At 45.2% G+C, this 16,927-nt stretch overlaps 3 protein-coding genes across 14 annotated transcripts; 1 reads left to right on the top strand and 2 right to left on the bottom strand.

Moving 5' to 3' along the window:
• Positions 1-4,293: 4,293 nt before the first annotated feature.
• On the bottom strand, positions 4,294-8,955 carry LOC100281449 (coiled-coil-helix-coiled-coil-helix domain-containing protein 4). Of its 2 annotated transcripts, XM_035963037.1 has the most exons (5): positions 8,654-8,955; positions 7,940-7,974; positions 7,697-7,822; positions 4,759-4,923; positions 4,294-4,460 (listed from the first exon to the last, which is right to left on the bottom strand). In XM_035963037.1, exons 1-5 carry the CDS (start codon positions 8,769-8,771, stop codon positions 4,431-4,433), a joined length of 474 nt encoding a protein of 157 aa, XP_035818930.1. In that variant the 5' UTR covers positions 8,772-8,955; the 3' UTR covers positions 4,294-4,430. The 2 variants fall into 2 exon arrangements, with proteins under 2 accessions (XP_035818930.1, NP_001191257.1); NM_001204328.1 differs by lacking the exon at positions 4,294-4,460 and having other exon boundaries at positions 4,465-4,923; positions 8,654-8,895.
• Positions 8,608-12,079, top strand: LOC100283039 (mitochondrial carrier protein). Of its 2 annotated transcripts, XM_035963061.1 has the most exons (7): positions 9,080-9,319; positions 9,418-9,496; positions 10,323-10,418; positions 10,777-10,892; positions 11,073-11,293; positions 11,399-11,534; positions 11,692-12,079. In XM_035963061.1, the coding sequence occupies exons 1-7, from the start codon at positions 9,089-9,091 to the stop codon at positions 11,878-11,880; spliced, it is 1,068 nt and encodes a 355-aa protein (XP_035818954.1). In that variant the 5' UTR covers positions 9,080-9,088; the 3' UTR covers positions 11,881-12,079.
• Positions 11,954-16,575, bottom strand: LOC100277506 (Endosomal targeting BRO1-like domain-containing protein). Of its 10 annotated transcripts, none has more exons than XM_035963003.1 (12): positions 16,035-16,212; positions 15,447-15,579; positions 14,842-15,121; positions 14,642-14,713; positions 14,488-14,546; positions 14,258-14,393; positions 13,978-14,074; positions 13,817-13,883; positions 13,177-13,365; positions 12,867-13,021; positions 12,629-12,730; positions 11,954-12,543 (listed from the first exon to the last, which is right to left on the bottom strand). In XM_035963003.1, exons 3-12 carry the CDS (start codon positions 15,092-15,094, stop codon positions 12,432-12,434), a joined length of 1,242 nt encoding a protein of 413 aa, XP_035818896.1. In that variant the 5' UTR covers positions 15,095-15,121; positions 15,447-15,579; positions 16,035-16,212; the 3' UTR covers positions 11,954-12,431. The 10 variants fall into 10 exon arrangements, with proteins under 10 accessions (XP_035818896.1, XP_035818897.1, NP_001394190.1 ...); NM_001407261.1 differs by having other exon boundaries at positions 12,000-12,543; positions 16,198-16,322; XM_008663543.4 differs by having other exon boundaries at positions 12,031-12,543; positions 13,817-13,886; positions 16,198-16,575.
• Between the last annotated feature and the right edge of the window lie 352 nt (positions 16,576-16,927).

The raw sequence follows: 16,927 nt of genomic DNA, 5'->3' as shown, positions 1-16,927 counted from the left end.
GACACATGTGGGGTATCTGCGCTTACTCCATGTCTCAGGGCCATTCAATGGCCCCCGAACTTCAAGGTCTCCAACGTCGATAAATACAAGCCTATGCAGGACCCGGGAGGCTAGTTGGTCGTCTATACAACCGCTGCCCAGGCCGCTAGGGCGACTGAAGATGTGATGACTGCGTATTTACCCATCATCCTTAGGCAAGACGCATTGCAATGGCTACGACACCTACCGCGGCACTGCATCGACGATTGGAGCGACTTCAGTCGGCGTTTTATCGCCAACTTCCAATCTCTCTCCGACAAGCCAGCGCAGCCGTGGGACCTCAAATCCATCAGGCGCCGAGGGGATGAAACACTTCGGTCATACCTTAAGAGGTTTCAGACCATAAGAAATCGCATCCCCGAGGTCGCTGAGGCAGCAGTGATTGAGGACTTCTACCGGGGATCCAATGACTTGGCCTTCGTCCGAGCCATACTGCAAAAGGCGTCGACCACCTCCGAGCAGCTGTTCAGGGAAGCAGACCTCTACATCACCACCGACGAACGGGCTCAGGACCTCATCGGGGGAGTGAAGCCTGCTCCGACTGCACCGTGGCGTGACGCAAACCAGCAAACCGACAAGCGTTGGGAGAAGAGGCCTCGTGAAGAGGTCCATGCCGCTGGACCACCCATCTCTCGTGCCCGAGGTGCACCCCGCAGAGGCGAGCAAACACTGGACGACATCCTCGACGCCCAGTGCCCGTATCACAAGGATATGTGCCACACCTTATTGAACTGCAGAGACTTCAAGCATTCCGTCAGGAATGGTCGGCCCTTCCAACCTCTACCACCTCCCCCACCGCGAGGAGGGCCCGGTGAACCTCGACGACCTCAGCCGCAAGAAGGGGGAGGAGGTGGAGCATTCCCGCGCGTCGACGGAGAGGTCAACGTCATCTTCGGAGGACACGGGTCGCAAGAGAACAAAAGGCAACAGAAGCTCAACGACCGACAGATACTGGTGGCAACCACCAGTGCCCCCGCCCCTATCGGTGGTCAGAACACCCGATCACCTTTACCCGGGCATGGGCAAACCACGTTGTTGGAGTTTGCAAAAAGCATGAGATTAAGACAATATGCTGATCTCTAAAGCATAAGCTGATGATAAAAGACTGGTTTCTAAAGCATGAGACGAAGAAAAAATGATGATTTCTAAAAGCATGAGATGAAGATCTTTGAGTGGATTATTTTCAATAATCCACTCAAAGCTCGGGGGCTGCACCCAATGAATAATTAACCCCAAAGGACAGAATGTTGATCTCTAAAGCATAAGCTGATAATAAAAGACTGGTTTCTAAAGCATGAGACGAAGATAAAATGATGATTTCTAAAAGCATGAGATGAAGATCTTTGAGTGGATTATTTTCAATAATCCACTCAAAGCTCGGGGGCTACACGCATTGGGTGCACCTAAGGTGCACCCAATGAATCCTTAACCCCAAATGACAGAATGCTGATCTCTAAAGCATAAGCTGATGACAGAATGCCGATCTCTGAAACATAAGGCGAAGATCATTGAATATACTAAAGGAGGACAATAAAAGATCATTTTTGTCACTCCGAGTTCAGAAGCAACGTTCAACAGGTGTGTCTTCGAAGCGCCCATCATCGAAATGGAAATCAAAACCGCAAGCTGGACCTAAAATCTTTGGGCCGATTATTTCAAAATCAACTCAAAAATTGGGGGCTTGTGGGGACAGATATCCCCCGGGTCCACTAGAAGGCTAGAGGGCCTCGCGAACGGCTTTGGGGCCTATTGTCTCGCAAGGCCGTCCCTTCGTGGGCCAGGGGAGAACTGCTGGCAGAATGGGCCGACGCATGGAATGAGCAAACGCGGGCCAAGGCGGCTCGTGGGGTTTTGAGCGTTATCCACAGTTCCGATCCGATTCTCTCGCGCGACCACCTTGGACATCGAAACCAAATGAGGATAAGTCGGCAAGATTGTAGGAAGATAAGTTCAGTCGGTTCACTATTACTTAGGAATACATCGTTATCATACACGCATGTAGTGCCCCACGGTCAGATATATAAGGCCTAGGGGGCACCCCATCAAAAACAGGTCATTCATCAGCCATCTACTCCATTCTCTAGCACCCTTCATACTAGAGAATTCCCCTGTAACCCACCACATAAAGATCCGCACCAGGAAGTAGGGTATCACGCCTCTCCAAACGACTCGAACCTGTAGAAAATTGTCTATCGTCTCTCGTGCACCTAGCACGAACCATCGAGCTACAGTCAGCAACATCGTCCTACCCAAAAACACCTCGAGGGGTAACCCCGGGTGCGCGGTCGGGTCCCAAACACCGACAAGCTTGACAACGACGGTGAAGTGGCAGCGGCTCGGAGTGGCGGGCAGGCCAGCGGGCGAGCAGCGCGGGGACGGACAGCGTGGGGGCGGACGGCGACGCGCGGGCAAAGCAGCGTGCGGGGCGGGCGGAGCAGTGCGCGCGGGGGGAGGGCGGCAGACGGCGCGCGCGGGGCGGGTAGCAGCGTGGTGGCGGAAAAGGCGAGCGCGGGGCGGAGGCGTTGTGATCAGGTGAGAGAGAGAGGGGAGAGAAACAATGGAGAAGAAGGGACCCGACAGTTTTTAAAAACCCTATTTTCGGAGGTTGTGTCAAACCGCCGAAAATATAACCTTATTTTCGGCGGCCCTCCCCCGGCCGCCAAAAATAATGGGGGCCGCCGAAAATGCTGTGCAGTCCTATTGTGTAATGGGGTGGATTGTGATATACTAACTCAGGACTTAATAGAATTAATAGAATACTTATACTAATAAAGTGCATCTTCTTTTTTGAATACTTATCTCGAAAGAACTTATAGGTTAATTGTGCTTGACCTAAAACAATCTTGTGATGGGTGACAGTTGGGAAATTTTTTTGGTTGGACATTAGTGAGGACAAAGTGCGCACAAAAGATTCATGTTAGTATGTGGGGATGATATATGATTCTAGAGGGTTGCCAGGAGTAAGTACGACTAGTACGAGAGTGGACGAGGTGTTACAAGACCAGCTAAAAGATAAATCTCTACTTCTTTAAATTTCTTTAAAGCACGGGTTCCGTGTGTCGTGTGTCACACGAAGCATTCTAGTCCTTTAAAGCACGATTTTCATATGTCGTGCGTCAAATGAAGCGTGTAGACCTATTTTTGGTACTTTACATACCCCAATGTTGTTTCACAACGATATTTCGTGCGCCAGGTAAGGAAGGGTATTTTTCTTTTTAGTTTATTATGTTCTCATGTCCAACATGACTAGTGATGCCAGCATGATCATGGGTTAGATCAGATGGCACTAACACCTGCTCCAATAACTCAAATCATGAATCACATCATAAGAGGTGTTCAGATCTCACGTAGACTTCCTAGCTATTGTCTCTAACATGCAAACATGCTTCGATGGGGCCACATGTTGTGGTCCCCATAGACTAGGCTTTAACATGTGGCCCACCTAGGGTGTGTAAAGCCCTAGGAGGGTTACACCATATGCCCCAAGGGCTTTGGACAACATGACTGTTCTACATGTGTCACTCCCTCAACCTCGTGTTAGGACTAGGACAGGCAATCTCTAAGCACGAGGGTTTCGTTCCTACATTGGTCATCTTAGCGGGCTACTTGGCACCTTGACTTTGGTGTTGACAATGCTATTGATCCTCTTGATGTCATTGAAGCACTACTCTTCAATCCAATGGCACCAGACATCGATGATGTTGCTGTTGATTCTATTAGCACTTGGTGTTTTGAGCTAAAGGATTTGTGTCTCAAAACATGCACTATGTTTCTCACCTCTCCACACTTGAGAATGGCCGGTTAGGTGGGTATATATAGCCCCAAGCCCAAAAGAGCCGTTGAAAAGGAACCGACTTTTCTACGCCACACCAGACCGGTCCCATGTGCCATCTATGTATATGAGACCAGATCTGGCGCCTTCCACATTAGCTAGCCGTTAGATGCTAGCAACTTTCTAACAACACACTAGACCCAACAACATTAGCTAGCCGTTAGATGCTAGCAACTTTCTAACAACACACTAGACCCAACAAATGAGTCAACAACGTAGATCGAACTAGTCTGGTGCCTGCCATGTCACTTGACCGCTAGAGCTAGCCGTTGTCGACGTTGAGCCTCTAGGGTCTGTCGTGCCATCGGTGTGCACATGATTGGTCCTGTGTGCCACAAAGCTCGGATGCGTTTTGCACCCTCTCGGAGTGCCACGTCTAGTGCCAGGTTCGATGCACCACATGACATATCCAACGCATCCAATTTCAGACTAATCTTCTTTTCTTCATGTTTCTTCACTTGGACTTTTATTGTTTTGTGTCTTGTACCCTTACATGATGTTGATAAATCATCAATAAGTTTTCTAAATGTCTTCTTTGAGGAGTTGCTCCCTTAATGCCTCAGTTCAAGTCCACTCTGAATTCTTTAAACTATAAACATAAACACTAGCAAATATATTAGTCCAAAATGTTATTTTCACCATCAAACACCAAAATCACTAAACATTTTCCTTAAAGAATCGAATTACATGTTCATTGTTTCTAGGTTGATACTTGAATTGACGTGTACATTCTCAAAAAAATATCGTGAGGCATTTCTACCAAACTAAATATGGGTATTTCTGCCAATCAATTTATGATGCCTCTTTGCTCTCTCTAAAATCAATCCGCTACTCCACTACTGGAGAACTTCTATACGGTTATCATTTAATATCATGCAATCTCAAACCTTAGGGTTGGATTCTCTGGACCATGATGGAGCTCTAACTTTCAGGTTGGACTTATCTGCCTCCTTCTCATTCTCCTCTTCCTCCAAAATCTCCTTAGAGAATGCCTCTGGATTTGCTTTAATGCAATCCTGCAATGTGATGAAGGGTTTCACGCAATCCGATCCCTGAAAAGCCAGACAGCAAAGTTTGGTGCCAGTAAATTTAGACAAGAAAAATACATGAATAAAAAAGTCAACGGTGGTACATTGTCCAATAATAATTTCATTCACATGGTATTTAATTTTATGACGGACTCAAAGTTTTGTAAGACACCAGACACCACGACAACATGCAAAAAACTAAGGGCTTGTTTGGAGTAAAGTATTTTTACGGTTTCTATTTAATACCATGATTTCGGATAATACCGTAGTATTTTATGTCATGATGTGTTTGGTTGCATTCCTAAAAATAATGTTTTCAAAACTATGGTATTCTAGATACCATGGTATTTTTTGAGTATTGAAAACTCCACTGCAAACTAAGGGCCTGTTTGGGAATGCAATTTTGAAATCATGTAGGGGGCGTTTGGGAACAAAGTTTTTCTGCAGTTTTGGAAGAATACTGCAGTATTCTCAAATACTGCAGTATTATATACATAATGGTGTTTGGCAAGCTGGGTAAAATCTCTGTTTTCAAAACTGAAGTATTGCAAATACTATAGTTGTTTTAAGGCATTCTAAACTTAGCTCTGGACCTCAGTTTTCAAAACTGCGGTATTATAAACTACGGTATTGTCATAACTAAAGTATAGTATAGTATTTCAAAAACTGTAGTTTTCAAAAACTTTGTTCCCAAACAGGGCCGTAGTTTTGAGATACCATAGTTTACAATTGTACACGACATAAATACTACGGTATTGCTTTACCACAGTAAAACTACAGTATTGCTTAAAACCGAGATCTGTTTGGTTCTATTGTAAAAACAAAGTATATGTAGAGAGAAGAGAAGAAAACTGAGGTCCTGAGTGGAGTTTCGAAAACTCCAAAAATACCACAGTTTTGGGTAAACCATGGTATTTAAAAATGAGTTTTGACTGTACAAACAAACACTTTTTGAGCTCCAATACTATAGTATCATCAAATACCATAGTATTGTTTCAAAACTGTAAAAATACTACAATTCCAAACAGGGCCTAAAGTTTTCATGGCATGACTAGCTTTTGTCTAAAACCATACTTTACAATGTTGTATCCAAATAATGTTTCTCAAAACAATGGTATTTTTGAAATTGTAAAAACTACGGTATTATCATGACAATTGCAAAGTATAGTGCCTGTTTGGAAATGCAGTTTTGAAATGATGTAGTTTTGAGATACTATAGTTTATAATTGTACATGACACAAATACTACGGTATTATTTTACCACAGTAAAACCACAGTATTGCTCAAAACCGAGATATGTTTGGTTCCATTGGAAAAAACAACGTATATGTAGAGAGAAGAGAAGAAAACTGAGGTCCTGAGGCACTGTTTGGCATTGTAGTATTTTTGCAGTTTTGAAACAATACTATTGTATTTGATGATACTATAGTATTGGAACTCAAAAGGTGTTTGGTTTGTACATGCAAAACTCAATTTTAAATACCATGGTTTACCCAAAACTGTGGTATTTTTGGAGTTTTCGAAACTCCACTCAGGACCTCAGTTTTCTTCTCTTCTCTCTACATATACTTTGTTTTTCCAATAGAACCAAACAGATCTCGGTTTTGAGCAATACTGTGGTTTTACTGTGGTAAAGTAATACCGTAGTATTTGTGTCATGTACAATTGTAAACTATGGTATCTCAAAACTACAGTATTTCAAAACTGCATTTCCAAACAGACCCTGAGTGGAGTTTCGAAAACTCCAAAAATACCACGGTTTTAGGTAAACCATGATATTTAAAACTGTGTTTTGTCTGTACAAACCAAACATCTTTTGTGTTCTAATACTATAGTATCATAAAAAACCATAGTATTATTTCAAAACTACAAAAATACTACACTTCCAAACAGGGTCATAGTGTATAGTATTGTAAAACCATGGTTTTCAGAAATATTGTTGCCAAACATACCCTAAGGTCTATCAAGTTAGCACTGCAATGTTTTCCATATATGAAGAACAAACACACACGTGAAATGCAGTGGCGGACCCAGATGCTATGTTTAGGGTGTGCCAAGAAAAAAAATAAAGAAACAAACAAAAAATAAGGATCAACAAGACTCGAACCTTGACCACCAAGTTTAAAATATAGCACTTACACCACTATGCTAACTACACTTATGTGATCTTAGGGTGTGCCGTGGACCATATGGACCACCCGCTGGGTCCGCCCCTGGTGAAATGTATTGATGTAAAGGTACATAGGTATCCACAAGACCACAAAAAGTGCTTTTGACCAACAGAATTACCTTACAATGGTTTAAATTAGCATTGTTGTCTAGTTAAATTGGCAATCATATCAGTAGGTATACCTACTATTTAATTATAAGAAAGTCCATCAAGGACAAAGAATTTTGTTAAGCTAGATCAGGTCATCTAGTAACTTGGGGCACCTTTCCAGTTTAAAACCAACAAAGTTCATACTGGGAGAGCTCTAGGCTCAAACTCGGATCTGGATTTCCTATGCTAAAATCAAGAAAGTCGAGACACTTTTTTAACTAGAATAGAAAGATAACAGCTCAACCAAATAACTCAGGTGTACCCCACAGGTCACAGATCCACATCCACATACGGATTTCTTGGAACTGGAGCCTTGCCAAATGGGGCCACACATGCTATGATCCTGAGTTAAGTTTTCAATAAAAAAAACGTCATGCCACAACTATCAATATGCATAAACATGTAACATGCATTAGGCACATTTAAGTTGAAATCAAATTGATTGCTTGCAGAAAAGTAAAAAAAAAGAAATGCAACCTTCTCTTCTTCTGTGCTCCTGAGGAAGCAGGAAAATGCATCGACGAATTGACCTCCACAAGGACCATTTTTCAAATCAGCGACACATGGACAGTCCAGAGCTTTCTGTACCTTCATTTCGATTGACTGTACAAGCAAAATGTTATTTGACTGACCAGTGGCACTCGGAGTACCAAGATGCAGCGAAGCAAATGGGAGATTGGTGTAGAAGCATCTAAACAGAGGAAAAAGAAAGGGTTTTACCTCCTCAGTGTCATCCTCGTCAAATGACATGGCCTCTGCACATTTTATAAAATTGCAATCTTAGAACAGTGTAAACAAACGACTAAGCGCCCAACTTATCTTACAAGCTGCATGGAGAACTTCTGCAGCAACATTTGCCTCTGAACTATGACACCAACAGATTAGCCCCTGAACTACGTACAGTTCTGCCAAGTTTTAGTCAGAAGCAGCATTGATTGGCTTCAGATGCGTGTCAGACCTCTTGAGCCTTGGTGCATGGTGACAGGCAAAGTATAAGCAGTAATCTAGAGACCTATGTGCTCGATTAGTCAAGCTAGTCATTCTGGACAGACATTGATCTGCTACCAGACTAACCTAAGGTACGCTTTCTCCTCATAAGTACGGACCATGCCCCTGCTTATTAACATACAACATCACTGAGGCGAAATTAACAGTAAATACTATTGCAATTTCAGCAACAGACTACAATAAAGAGCCTAAGAAGATATCGCGCTCAGTACATGTTCTAAATCATCAATGTCAGAAGAGCGATCTGCAATTCAACTAGCTAAAAAAAATATCTTCGAAACCGAATGTAACCAGTTCAAGAGGTTCACCCTTCAACCAACGCTCCATCCAAATCCAAGCAACGGGAAGACCCAGCGCAATTGTAACTCAACTAGTTCCGAGTAAAGTGGAGGAAACCACACTTCGGGGCTTCCCATGTACACATACCTGCGGCAAGCGCCTCAAGGGAGGACGGAGGCGGGGCAGAAGACGGCGGCGACGGCTCCACGACGGGTGGAGAAGGCTCCTCCGACGGACGGGTAGCCTGGCTCTCGACCTGGCCCATGAAGAGAGGCAGAGCGGGAGAAGGCGGCGGCCACCCTCGTCTCTTCCGGTAGGTGGGTTAGTAGGGAGAGGCGAGAACGATAGGGCGGCGGAGTAGGCTGCAATTGCAACGCTGGTCAAAGTCGAGGCAGCGACACTCACCGCCAACGTCGGAAGGAAACTTCAACCGCAGTTCGACTAGCGCCGGCGCGTCCCAGACTCCCAGCCGTCGGATCGCTGGACGCTGGGCGCCTGGGCGACTCGCGTGATGGTCACGATCTTCACTGGGCCACGGAACTATATGGGCCGGTCGCCGATGCCCGAGGTGGGCTTCTGCTAATGGACCCCCAGATTCCCCCGCGGCTCCTCTCTTCCTGTCTTACGTCGCTCGCCGCATTTCGCCATTTTTGGGGAGGGTGTGTTCCAGCCTTGCAGGCCGCCGAGATGGTGGGAGGCAGCAAGCCGCTGGGGGAAAGCGTATTCGCGGTCCACGCGGTCGCCGGTGCGGCGGCGATCAGCGCCTCCGCCGTCGCCGTGTACCCCCTCGATACGGTCAAGACACTCCTCCAGGCGAGCGCACTCACACATTTCTTCTCCTTGTGTTGCTGTGCTGTTGCTTTCTCAGGGTCTGATTTTGGCATCTGCGCGGTGTTTTCTTGCCTCTATAGCTGGGAGCGACGGGGCAGAAGCAGAAGATGGGGCTCCGGCAGGTGGTGGACCGGCTCATGGCCGCTTCCGGCCCTGCAGGTTTGGTTGGTTGCTCGGTTGATAGATATCTTCGATATTGGGAGTTGGGAGCTGAGTATTGCAGTTGGAAAATTTGTTCTTCACCCTGATTTGCATTGCTACTGATATGTGTGAACTGTTGTAGTTGGCTGAGCTGACTGTATTTTTTTGCCATGCTCTACTAGGCCAGAATTATCTGATGATTTAGGGGGTGTTTGAATGCACTAAAACTAATAGTTAGTGGCTAAAATTAGTTGGAGACATCCAAACAACCTAGCTAATAGTTCAATTATTAGCTACTTTTAGTAAATTAGTCAATAGTTAGCTAACTATTTGTTAGTTAGCTAATTACACTAACAATTTTTTAGCCAACTAACTATTATCTCTAGTGCATTCAAACACCCACTTAATTGTTGCTGTTGAGCCTGCCTGACTAGCCTACCGATTGAAATTTAGTTATGCTGTATTCTTTTTGTGAAATTAGTCAAATTACAAATCCGCAATTGTTACAACATCTAAAATCCTGATATTTATTAGGTCAGAGCTGGAGTTGTCTTTAAGTTTACGGTCTACAGTAGTACTCTCTCTTTTTTATTTGTCGTGTTTTAGTTCAAAAATGAAGTAGCGGACGACAAATATTCGAGAACGAAGGTAGTATAATTCTCCAAGTTTCTTTAAGTGCTTGTTCCATTAAAAACTTTCTTGAGGGAAAGATGCAGTAGTAGGAAAGCCACACGAATCCTGATTTTGTATAACATTTTCTAGGTCATGTCTAATGGCTTTGGATCTAGTTATGTGTACTTCACATATGAAATTACGATATCCTAAATCATGGTATGTTTTCTAGGTTTTTACAATGGCATTGGATGGTCCATATTGGGTAAACTTCCTGGATTGGGAGCACGTTTTGGGACCTATGAACTTTTAACAGCCTTCTATAAAGGTAAAGACATGGTTCCCCACAATTACATTGTTTAGGACTACTTGCCATGAGTCATCTTGTTATCACTATATGCATTGCATGTAATTCTTACCTCTGAAGTTGCGCCACGTTGTGTTTTATTTTACTTCATTACTACAAAAAAAAAAACAGTTCATTTTGAATGGCATTTGTTTCCTGATAGTTCAATTTCCCTTGTGCTGATTTAATCTGCCTATGATAACATAAGTTTGTTCTTGGATGGAATATAATTTCTAGTATTATTGGTGGCACTTAACCAATTTAATTTTCCTCCATCTAACTCATGGTTAAATATATGGTAAATTACTGTTGTCTTGACTCTTGTGATATGTTTTGGCAGATGGAAGGGAGGACAACTATGTCTATTATTCTGAGGCTATGAAGGCTGGCATAGCTGCTGGTGCTGTAGAGGCTGTTTTCTGCACACCATTTGAACTTTTCAAACTTCGAAACCAAGTTAGTTCTGTGATTCCTTCAAAAGCTATGGGCCCTGCAAATGTTGCTCAAGAATCATTTCCACTGCTTTCCAAACTGTTGCCTGGATATGTTCCTGATATAAGGGTGTGGAACAACACCATGAGCCTTTTATCTGATCTTTCTCCCAAGCATCCTGACATGTTGGGTGCTCTGAAACAGCACCCATGGATGCTTACGGGCTCTGGGAAACCCCCATTACCGTCTGATGTGCATCTACCTTCTAGAGTGATATTGCTTGAAGGATGGGGTGCTCTTTGGAGAGGGCTCAGATCAGGGATAGCTCGAGACTGTGTATTTGGTGGTATGTTCTTTTCTACTTGGCAATTCCTACACACAGTGATGCTCACCTGGAAGGCAGTTAATATGAGCCCTAAACCTAGGTATGGAATGGCGCTAGCGAATTTGATTTTAAGTAATGATAGGGACAGTGCAGTAACTTTATGAAGTAACATTTTAGTTTATCCTAATCTTTTGCCACTTTTCAGAAATCTAGAAGCAGCAGGACCTGTACCCCCTTTTGCCTCTAGTGTTGCTGCAGGCTTTGCAGGAGCGATAGCAGCTGCTGCTTCACATACATTTGATACTGCTAAAAGTCGTTCAGAGTGTACTGTGGTGCCTAAGGTTTGGGCCTGTCTTTACTTTAACTAGTTTATTATCTTTTTGCTTGTGATATTCTTTTGTCTTCGAACTTCAAATTCCCTTCTTCTTTTGGGTATATGTGAATATGTGATACACCTTCTTCCTGCTCTCTCTCTCTCTCTCTCTCTCTCTCTGGCAGTATATCGCAATGGAGAGGAAGTTTCTTAAGTGGAAAGCACCAGGAACGTGGATAGAGAGGAAGACAGGAATATCCCCTGCTGATAGGAATGTTTTGTTCCGTGGCATTGGCCTACGAACCGCCCGTAGTGGAATCGCATCATTTGTGTTAGTCGGCTCATACTATTTAGCTGTGAATCACCTCTCGTAGTTGATCAAGAGAAATCATATGGAGATTTTTTTTTGCATTCAGAAGTTCAAAACTAAAATTTTATGACTGTATATGCATGCACTGAATGGCTGGAAGCTGACTTTGCCACAGTATCCACTGATTATTTGAAAATCCTGTTCACCTAAGTGCTCAGATGAAACTGATTGTCCCACGGCATGTTTTAAGGTGCCGATGTAAATGTTTTATGGCAAAAAAAAATTTGAAGGCTGCCACTTTCGATCAGAGGCTAGTTTACAGTTCTACATAAATTGCTGAAAATCTGTTTTTGACAAAATGCAAGCATCAAGATGCACAATGATCAAGGAACCCTTTGACATAGCATTTCCCTTGTCAGAAGAAGAATCGCCTGTACAAAGCTCTTCAGATTGTCTTCAGGCCTTGCGTAAATTTGTGAACATGTATTTTTGTTTGAAAATACTTTGTACACTTCATTCATTACACATCAGCTCTTGACATGGCAGATCTTGGTCCTTCCTTTCTCTCCAGAGCCAATATTTTTGCCAGAAGCAACCATTCTGCTGCATATACACTTAATGGCTTGTGTCTTCTTTGTTCCAAAGTGGATCTAGTGGAGGAAGATCATATTCTTCAGGTGTTAGCGCCAATGCAAAATCTGGTAATGGGGGTGGCGCTCCAATGACCCTGCGAATTTCCCAAAATACGTACACATCAGTTCCTGAGGTTCATGATTCCAGTATGTTTGTTGTGAGCATTCTTAAGTTCTTACTTTTCTTGAGTATACAGGTCCTGGTTGATTCGAACCTTGCTGGAAGCATCTCTTGGGATCTTGTCAAACAGATATTTTGCTGTTCCGAATGGATTGGGACTCCTGCAAAGTTACAGGTATGGAATTCAGTCTCCCTGGTTATTTTTACAATTCATAGAAACAGATGTTCCTCAAGCAGATTATTAAGCACCAATAATATGTGGTGAATAGTCAAGTTTAAGTATGAGGAAAATCTTGCCTCGATGTTGGAGGAGTTGCATGGAAGGCTTCTGAAACCCTTTTGCTTTCTTTTAGAAATTCCTCTGAAGCTTGGAGTGCAGCTATTGCCATTCCATGGGATTTTTCGGTATTTCCCTCGTCAAGAATCAAACCGTGGAAATAGTATGCTGCAGCCTGGGATAAACATGTAAAATGGGTGTCATACAGTAGAAATGATTAAAAGATCACACATTAGAGAAATATACCATCTGAAGAAAATTTAGCCTGTTTGATACTTAGGCAAGAATTTGAAGTTAAAAAGAATGATGGTAGTAGCATAGATTATACACCTTAGCTTCAACATATTTCCACTTTATAAAGAGCCGGTGCTTTTTACCCCATCCATCAGAGATAGGAAGCTCTGGAATGCTCTCTTGAACTTGTTGCCAATATTTGACCATCTCACAGGCTAAGCGCCGTTTTACTGCTAAAGTGGCCTTTGGACTATCAATAGCCAAACCAAGCTGCATGTCAACCCCCTATGGAAGAAGAATACCAATGTTCAGAATAAAAGTGAAATGTCTAATATTAAATGTAGTGGCTAGCAAAAGCACAGGTAACAGGACTATGTTAACAGGTATGACAAATTGTTGATAGAATGCTGATAGTTTTCTTATGCTTTTCAAAACAAAATTGCAGCTAAAGTAGTACAAAATTGTGCTTTTCAAAATTGGGAGTTATCTGTGTTCCTTCAACAGTAATAGGTAATATATTGTTAAAAAATTATCATTCTTCTCTATTCTATGGAATGGGCACTACCTTGTGCCGGTTCATTCAAAAAAAAATGCGTACAAGCATAATATCTTCAGTGTTCTCTTAGGGTTGAAAAATCATCAAATCAAAAATCAAATGAACTGTCGATTTAAATGGCGTCATTTGAGAAGTTATGAAAATTAGGTAACCCAATTTGCAGAGTTGAGAGGACAGTACCTGACCCAGGGCTTGGAGGCTTAGAGCTTTGAGATTTCCTTCAGCCAGGTCTACTGGAAGTTGTCTCCTGCTATTCACATGTTAGACGGGAGTGTTTCAGTAAATATCTTCAAGTTTGAATTGAAGCCTGCCTGCTAGGAAGTTGCTAAAGAGTACAGAACCTTAGCTCCAGTGGCATCTTCGGGAGTACATGCCGAACTGCACAGTCTAGGTATCCAGCTGCCTTCAAGAAGACATCAACAGTAGCCCGTCGACTCTCTGTAGCACATTGGAAATATGTCGCCTTATCAGCGCATGAGAAGTATTGGCCGAGGTACGTCAATGCACGACAAATCATTAGCGTGTTTCATGGCATAATTTAAAGGGAGGAAACTTGGAGCCGCAGTCTCCGAGGCAACGACACCGCACCTCGGATTTGCAGTTAACAAACAGTTGCAGTACCTTCAGAAACCCTTGGGGCATAGCCATCGCCGTATGACCTCGGGAGAAGCAGGGCGTTGGCCTGCAGCAGGCAGACCATGGCCATCAGATGCAGCATGGACAGCACCTCGTACCAGGCGTCTGGCATGGCCGTCTCCTGAGATTGAGGAGGAGCTGGATTTACGCACAGCTGAATTTGGAACAACAAAAGAGCAGCAAGTTGACGAGATCCGGGGGCTGGACATATGTACCTCAGCATTATCCTCCTGGTTACTCCAGGTGAAGTGCACTTTGTTCCTCAAGACGCTACCTGCACGTCTCACATACTGGGTGAATCAGAACAACAAAACTGTGAACCAAAACCAAAAACAACGAAACCACTACACTATTTCAGCTGTTCCTCACCTTCTTTTACCAGTCCTAGCAGAGCCGGCAAGTAGTCTTCGAGGGCCTGTAGAAGATTGGCTGTACTAGACCCTGCACACAAACAGAAGCGAGCGGGCACGCGACAGCCCAGGTCAGCAGTGGAAGCCTTCAGCTTGCAGACAAAAACTAGGTTACCAATCCAAGGCGCTGTATACCACACCACCCCGGTCTCTACACACCGTGCCGTGCCGCCGCCCTCCGCCTGGGCTTGAGCGCCGCCGCCGACTCTCGCATTGCCATGTCGACGACCCGCGATCGCAGAGCCGACAGCCGGTCCACGGCGCTCCTGGCCAGGCAGCCGCCGAGCGCCTGGGCCAAGTCGACGGCCCTCGGCACGCGGAGGCCCGGGAGGAAGACGACCACGTCGCCGACGCTCACCGGCCGCCTCCGCGGCGCCCCGGCGTCCTTCTGGCTCGACGCCCCGCACCCCATCCTCGTGCAGCGCCCTGCTTAGTTTATCTGCACCACGCATGCATGATGAATTCACTTCGACATCAGGAACCCACCGCCAAACACAAAAAAAAATGCGACGACGAAGATGGAAGAAAGCAATCCACCGCACGAAGAATCCACGGCGGAGCCGCAGAAGATACTGAACAGGAGAGGGAGGGTTTTGGAATTCTTTCTTCTATTTTTTGGGGTTTCCTCGTCATCATATCATACAACGGATTTCGAGAGAGAAATGTTCCGGCAAAAAAAGGGGTAGCACTGGAGATTGTAACTTGTACGCAAGCACAACCAGAGAGAGAGAGAGCGGAAAGAAAATCAATAGAAGCCCTCTCACCTTTGCGCTCGCTCCCTTTCCGGGATTCTCGAGACCACAGAAAACCACACCGCCCGCGCCCGGAACCGAAAGCCTCCACCAGCAGCAGAGAACGGGACCGCTGCCACTACCCCTGCTCCCCCGTCCCCGCAGCCTGAACGCGGCCGCACAGCACAAAGCACGACGAACGAACACTGGTGAGCGAAACAAGCAAAACAAGTGGTTTTATCCTTCAAACGTTCGCAGGGGAGAGTGGGGACTGGGGACCAATAATCAACATCGGAACCGCAGTGCAACTTGCCGTAACGTACGGCCAACCGGAATACTTTTCGCCTAGGGGAAAAAGGCGTTATTTTTTTTGGGGTGGATCGGCCGCAACAAGTTGTGCCGTCGGGAAAAAAAAAACTAAAGAAAACACCGGGGCGCGAGTGCCTGCCTTCTGGCTGCTGGTGTAGCAGCAGTAGGCGAGCAATGCATCACCCCCCGCGGCCCGCCGTATATTAAGACGTCAAAAGGACACCGAATTGAAAAGGGGCTGTTTCAAAATTCAAAGATCGTGGAACCGAGCTGAAAAAAAATGAATCCGGAGAGAGAGAAACGAGGAGCCACCTAATCCCTCGGCGACGTACGGTGAGAAGAACGTCACGGCCGGTAGCTGGTCCTTTCTCGCTGCCGGCGCACGCAGGTATGGTTGTAGCTAGGACGTGAGGAGATAAGGCAACTGGGGGGGGGGGGGGGGGGGGGGGGGGTGGTAGGGAGAGAGGGACTCAACTGTTGGAGTGTGGATGCAGATGGGCGGCTATGCAACTTCTTCTCCTCCTGGTCCTCGTGAGCTGGGCTGCAGGCTGTGGAGGAGGGGAGCCTTGAGAGGGGGAAGAAGGAGAAGGAGGAGGAGAGGCGGCTACAGGGTTGAGATGACCCGTGTCTATTTAAAGGGACAAAGTTCAGCGCCGATGCGATGCAATCAATCACGAAGCGCACAGCTGGTCAGCGGCACGGGAACCCCGCGAGGAAAAGATCTCGTGGCGATTAGTGTCCTACGCTACGCGTAACTGTTGTGGCCGCCTGCGTGACAAAACCTGTGTGATCTCTCTCTCAAATAATGTAACGAGACACCTACCTGCTGTACATGTTCAAACTCGCCCGCGCCAAAGAGACGAACATTTCTTCTATCCTTTGCACCTTCGCTGGCTCTGAGGATTGCGGGGATCGGACTGGATCAAAATCGCTCCCAAAAAACAAAACAAAACAAAAAAAAACTTTGCATCGGGGACGACGCAGGATCCGTTATTAAGCGGTCTGTTTTGGAATGGAGAAGCGGCGTGACGTGCTCTGACCTGTGCGTGATCTTTCAAGTTCGAACGAACAAAGATAACGACTGTATCTTATATATTCTATGTTTAAAGTACGCCGTTGCAGGCCCCGGCCCGGCCCGATCGACGTCACGACACAACCAACTCCAGCGCTGGATCACGGCATGACACATGAACACCACTTTGTTT

Source organism: Zea mays, chromosome 10 (assembly GCF_902167145.1).
Source record: "Zea mays cultivar B73 chromosome 10, Zm-B73-REFERENCE-NAM-5.0, whole genome shotgun sequence".
Taxonomy (NCBI): domain Eukaryota; kingdom Viridiplantae; phylum Streptophyta; class Magnoliopsida; order Poales; family Poaceae; genus Zea; species Zea mays.
Note: the sequence above shows the minus strand (reverse complement) of the source record. Positions and strands in the feature narration are given on the sequence as shown.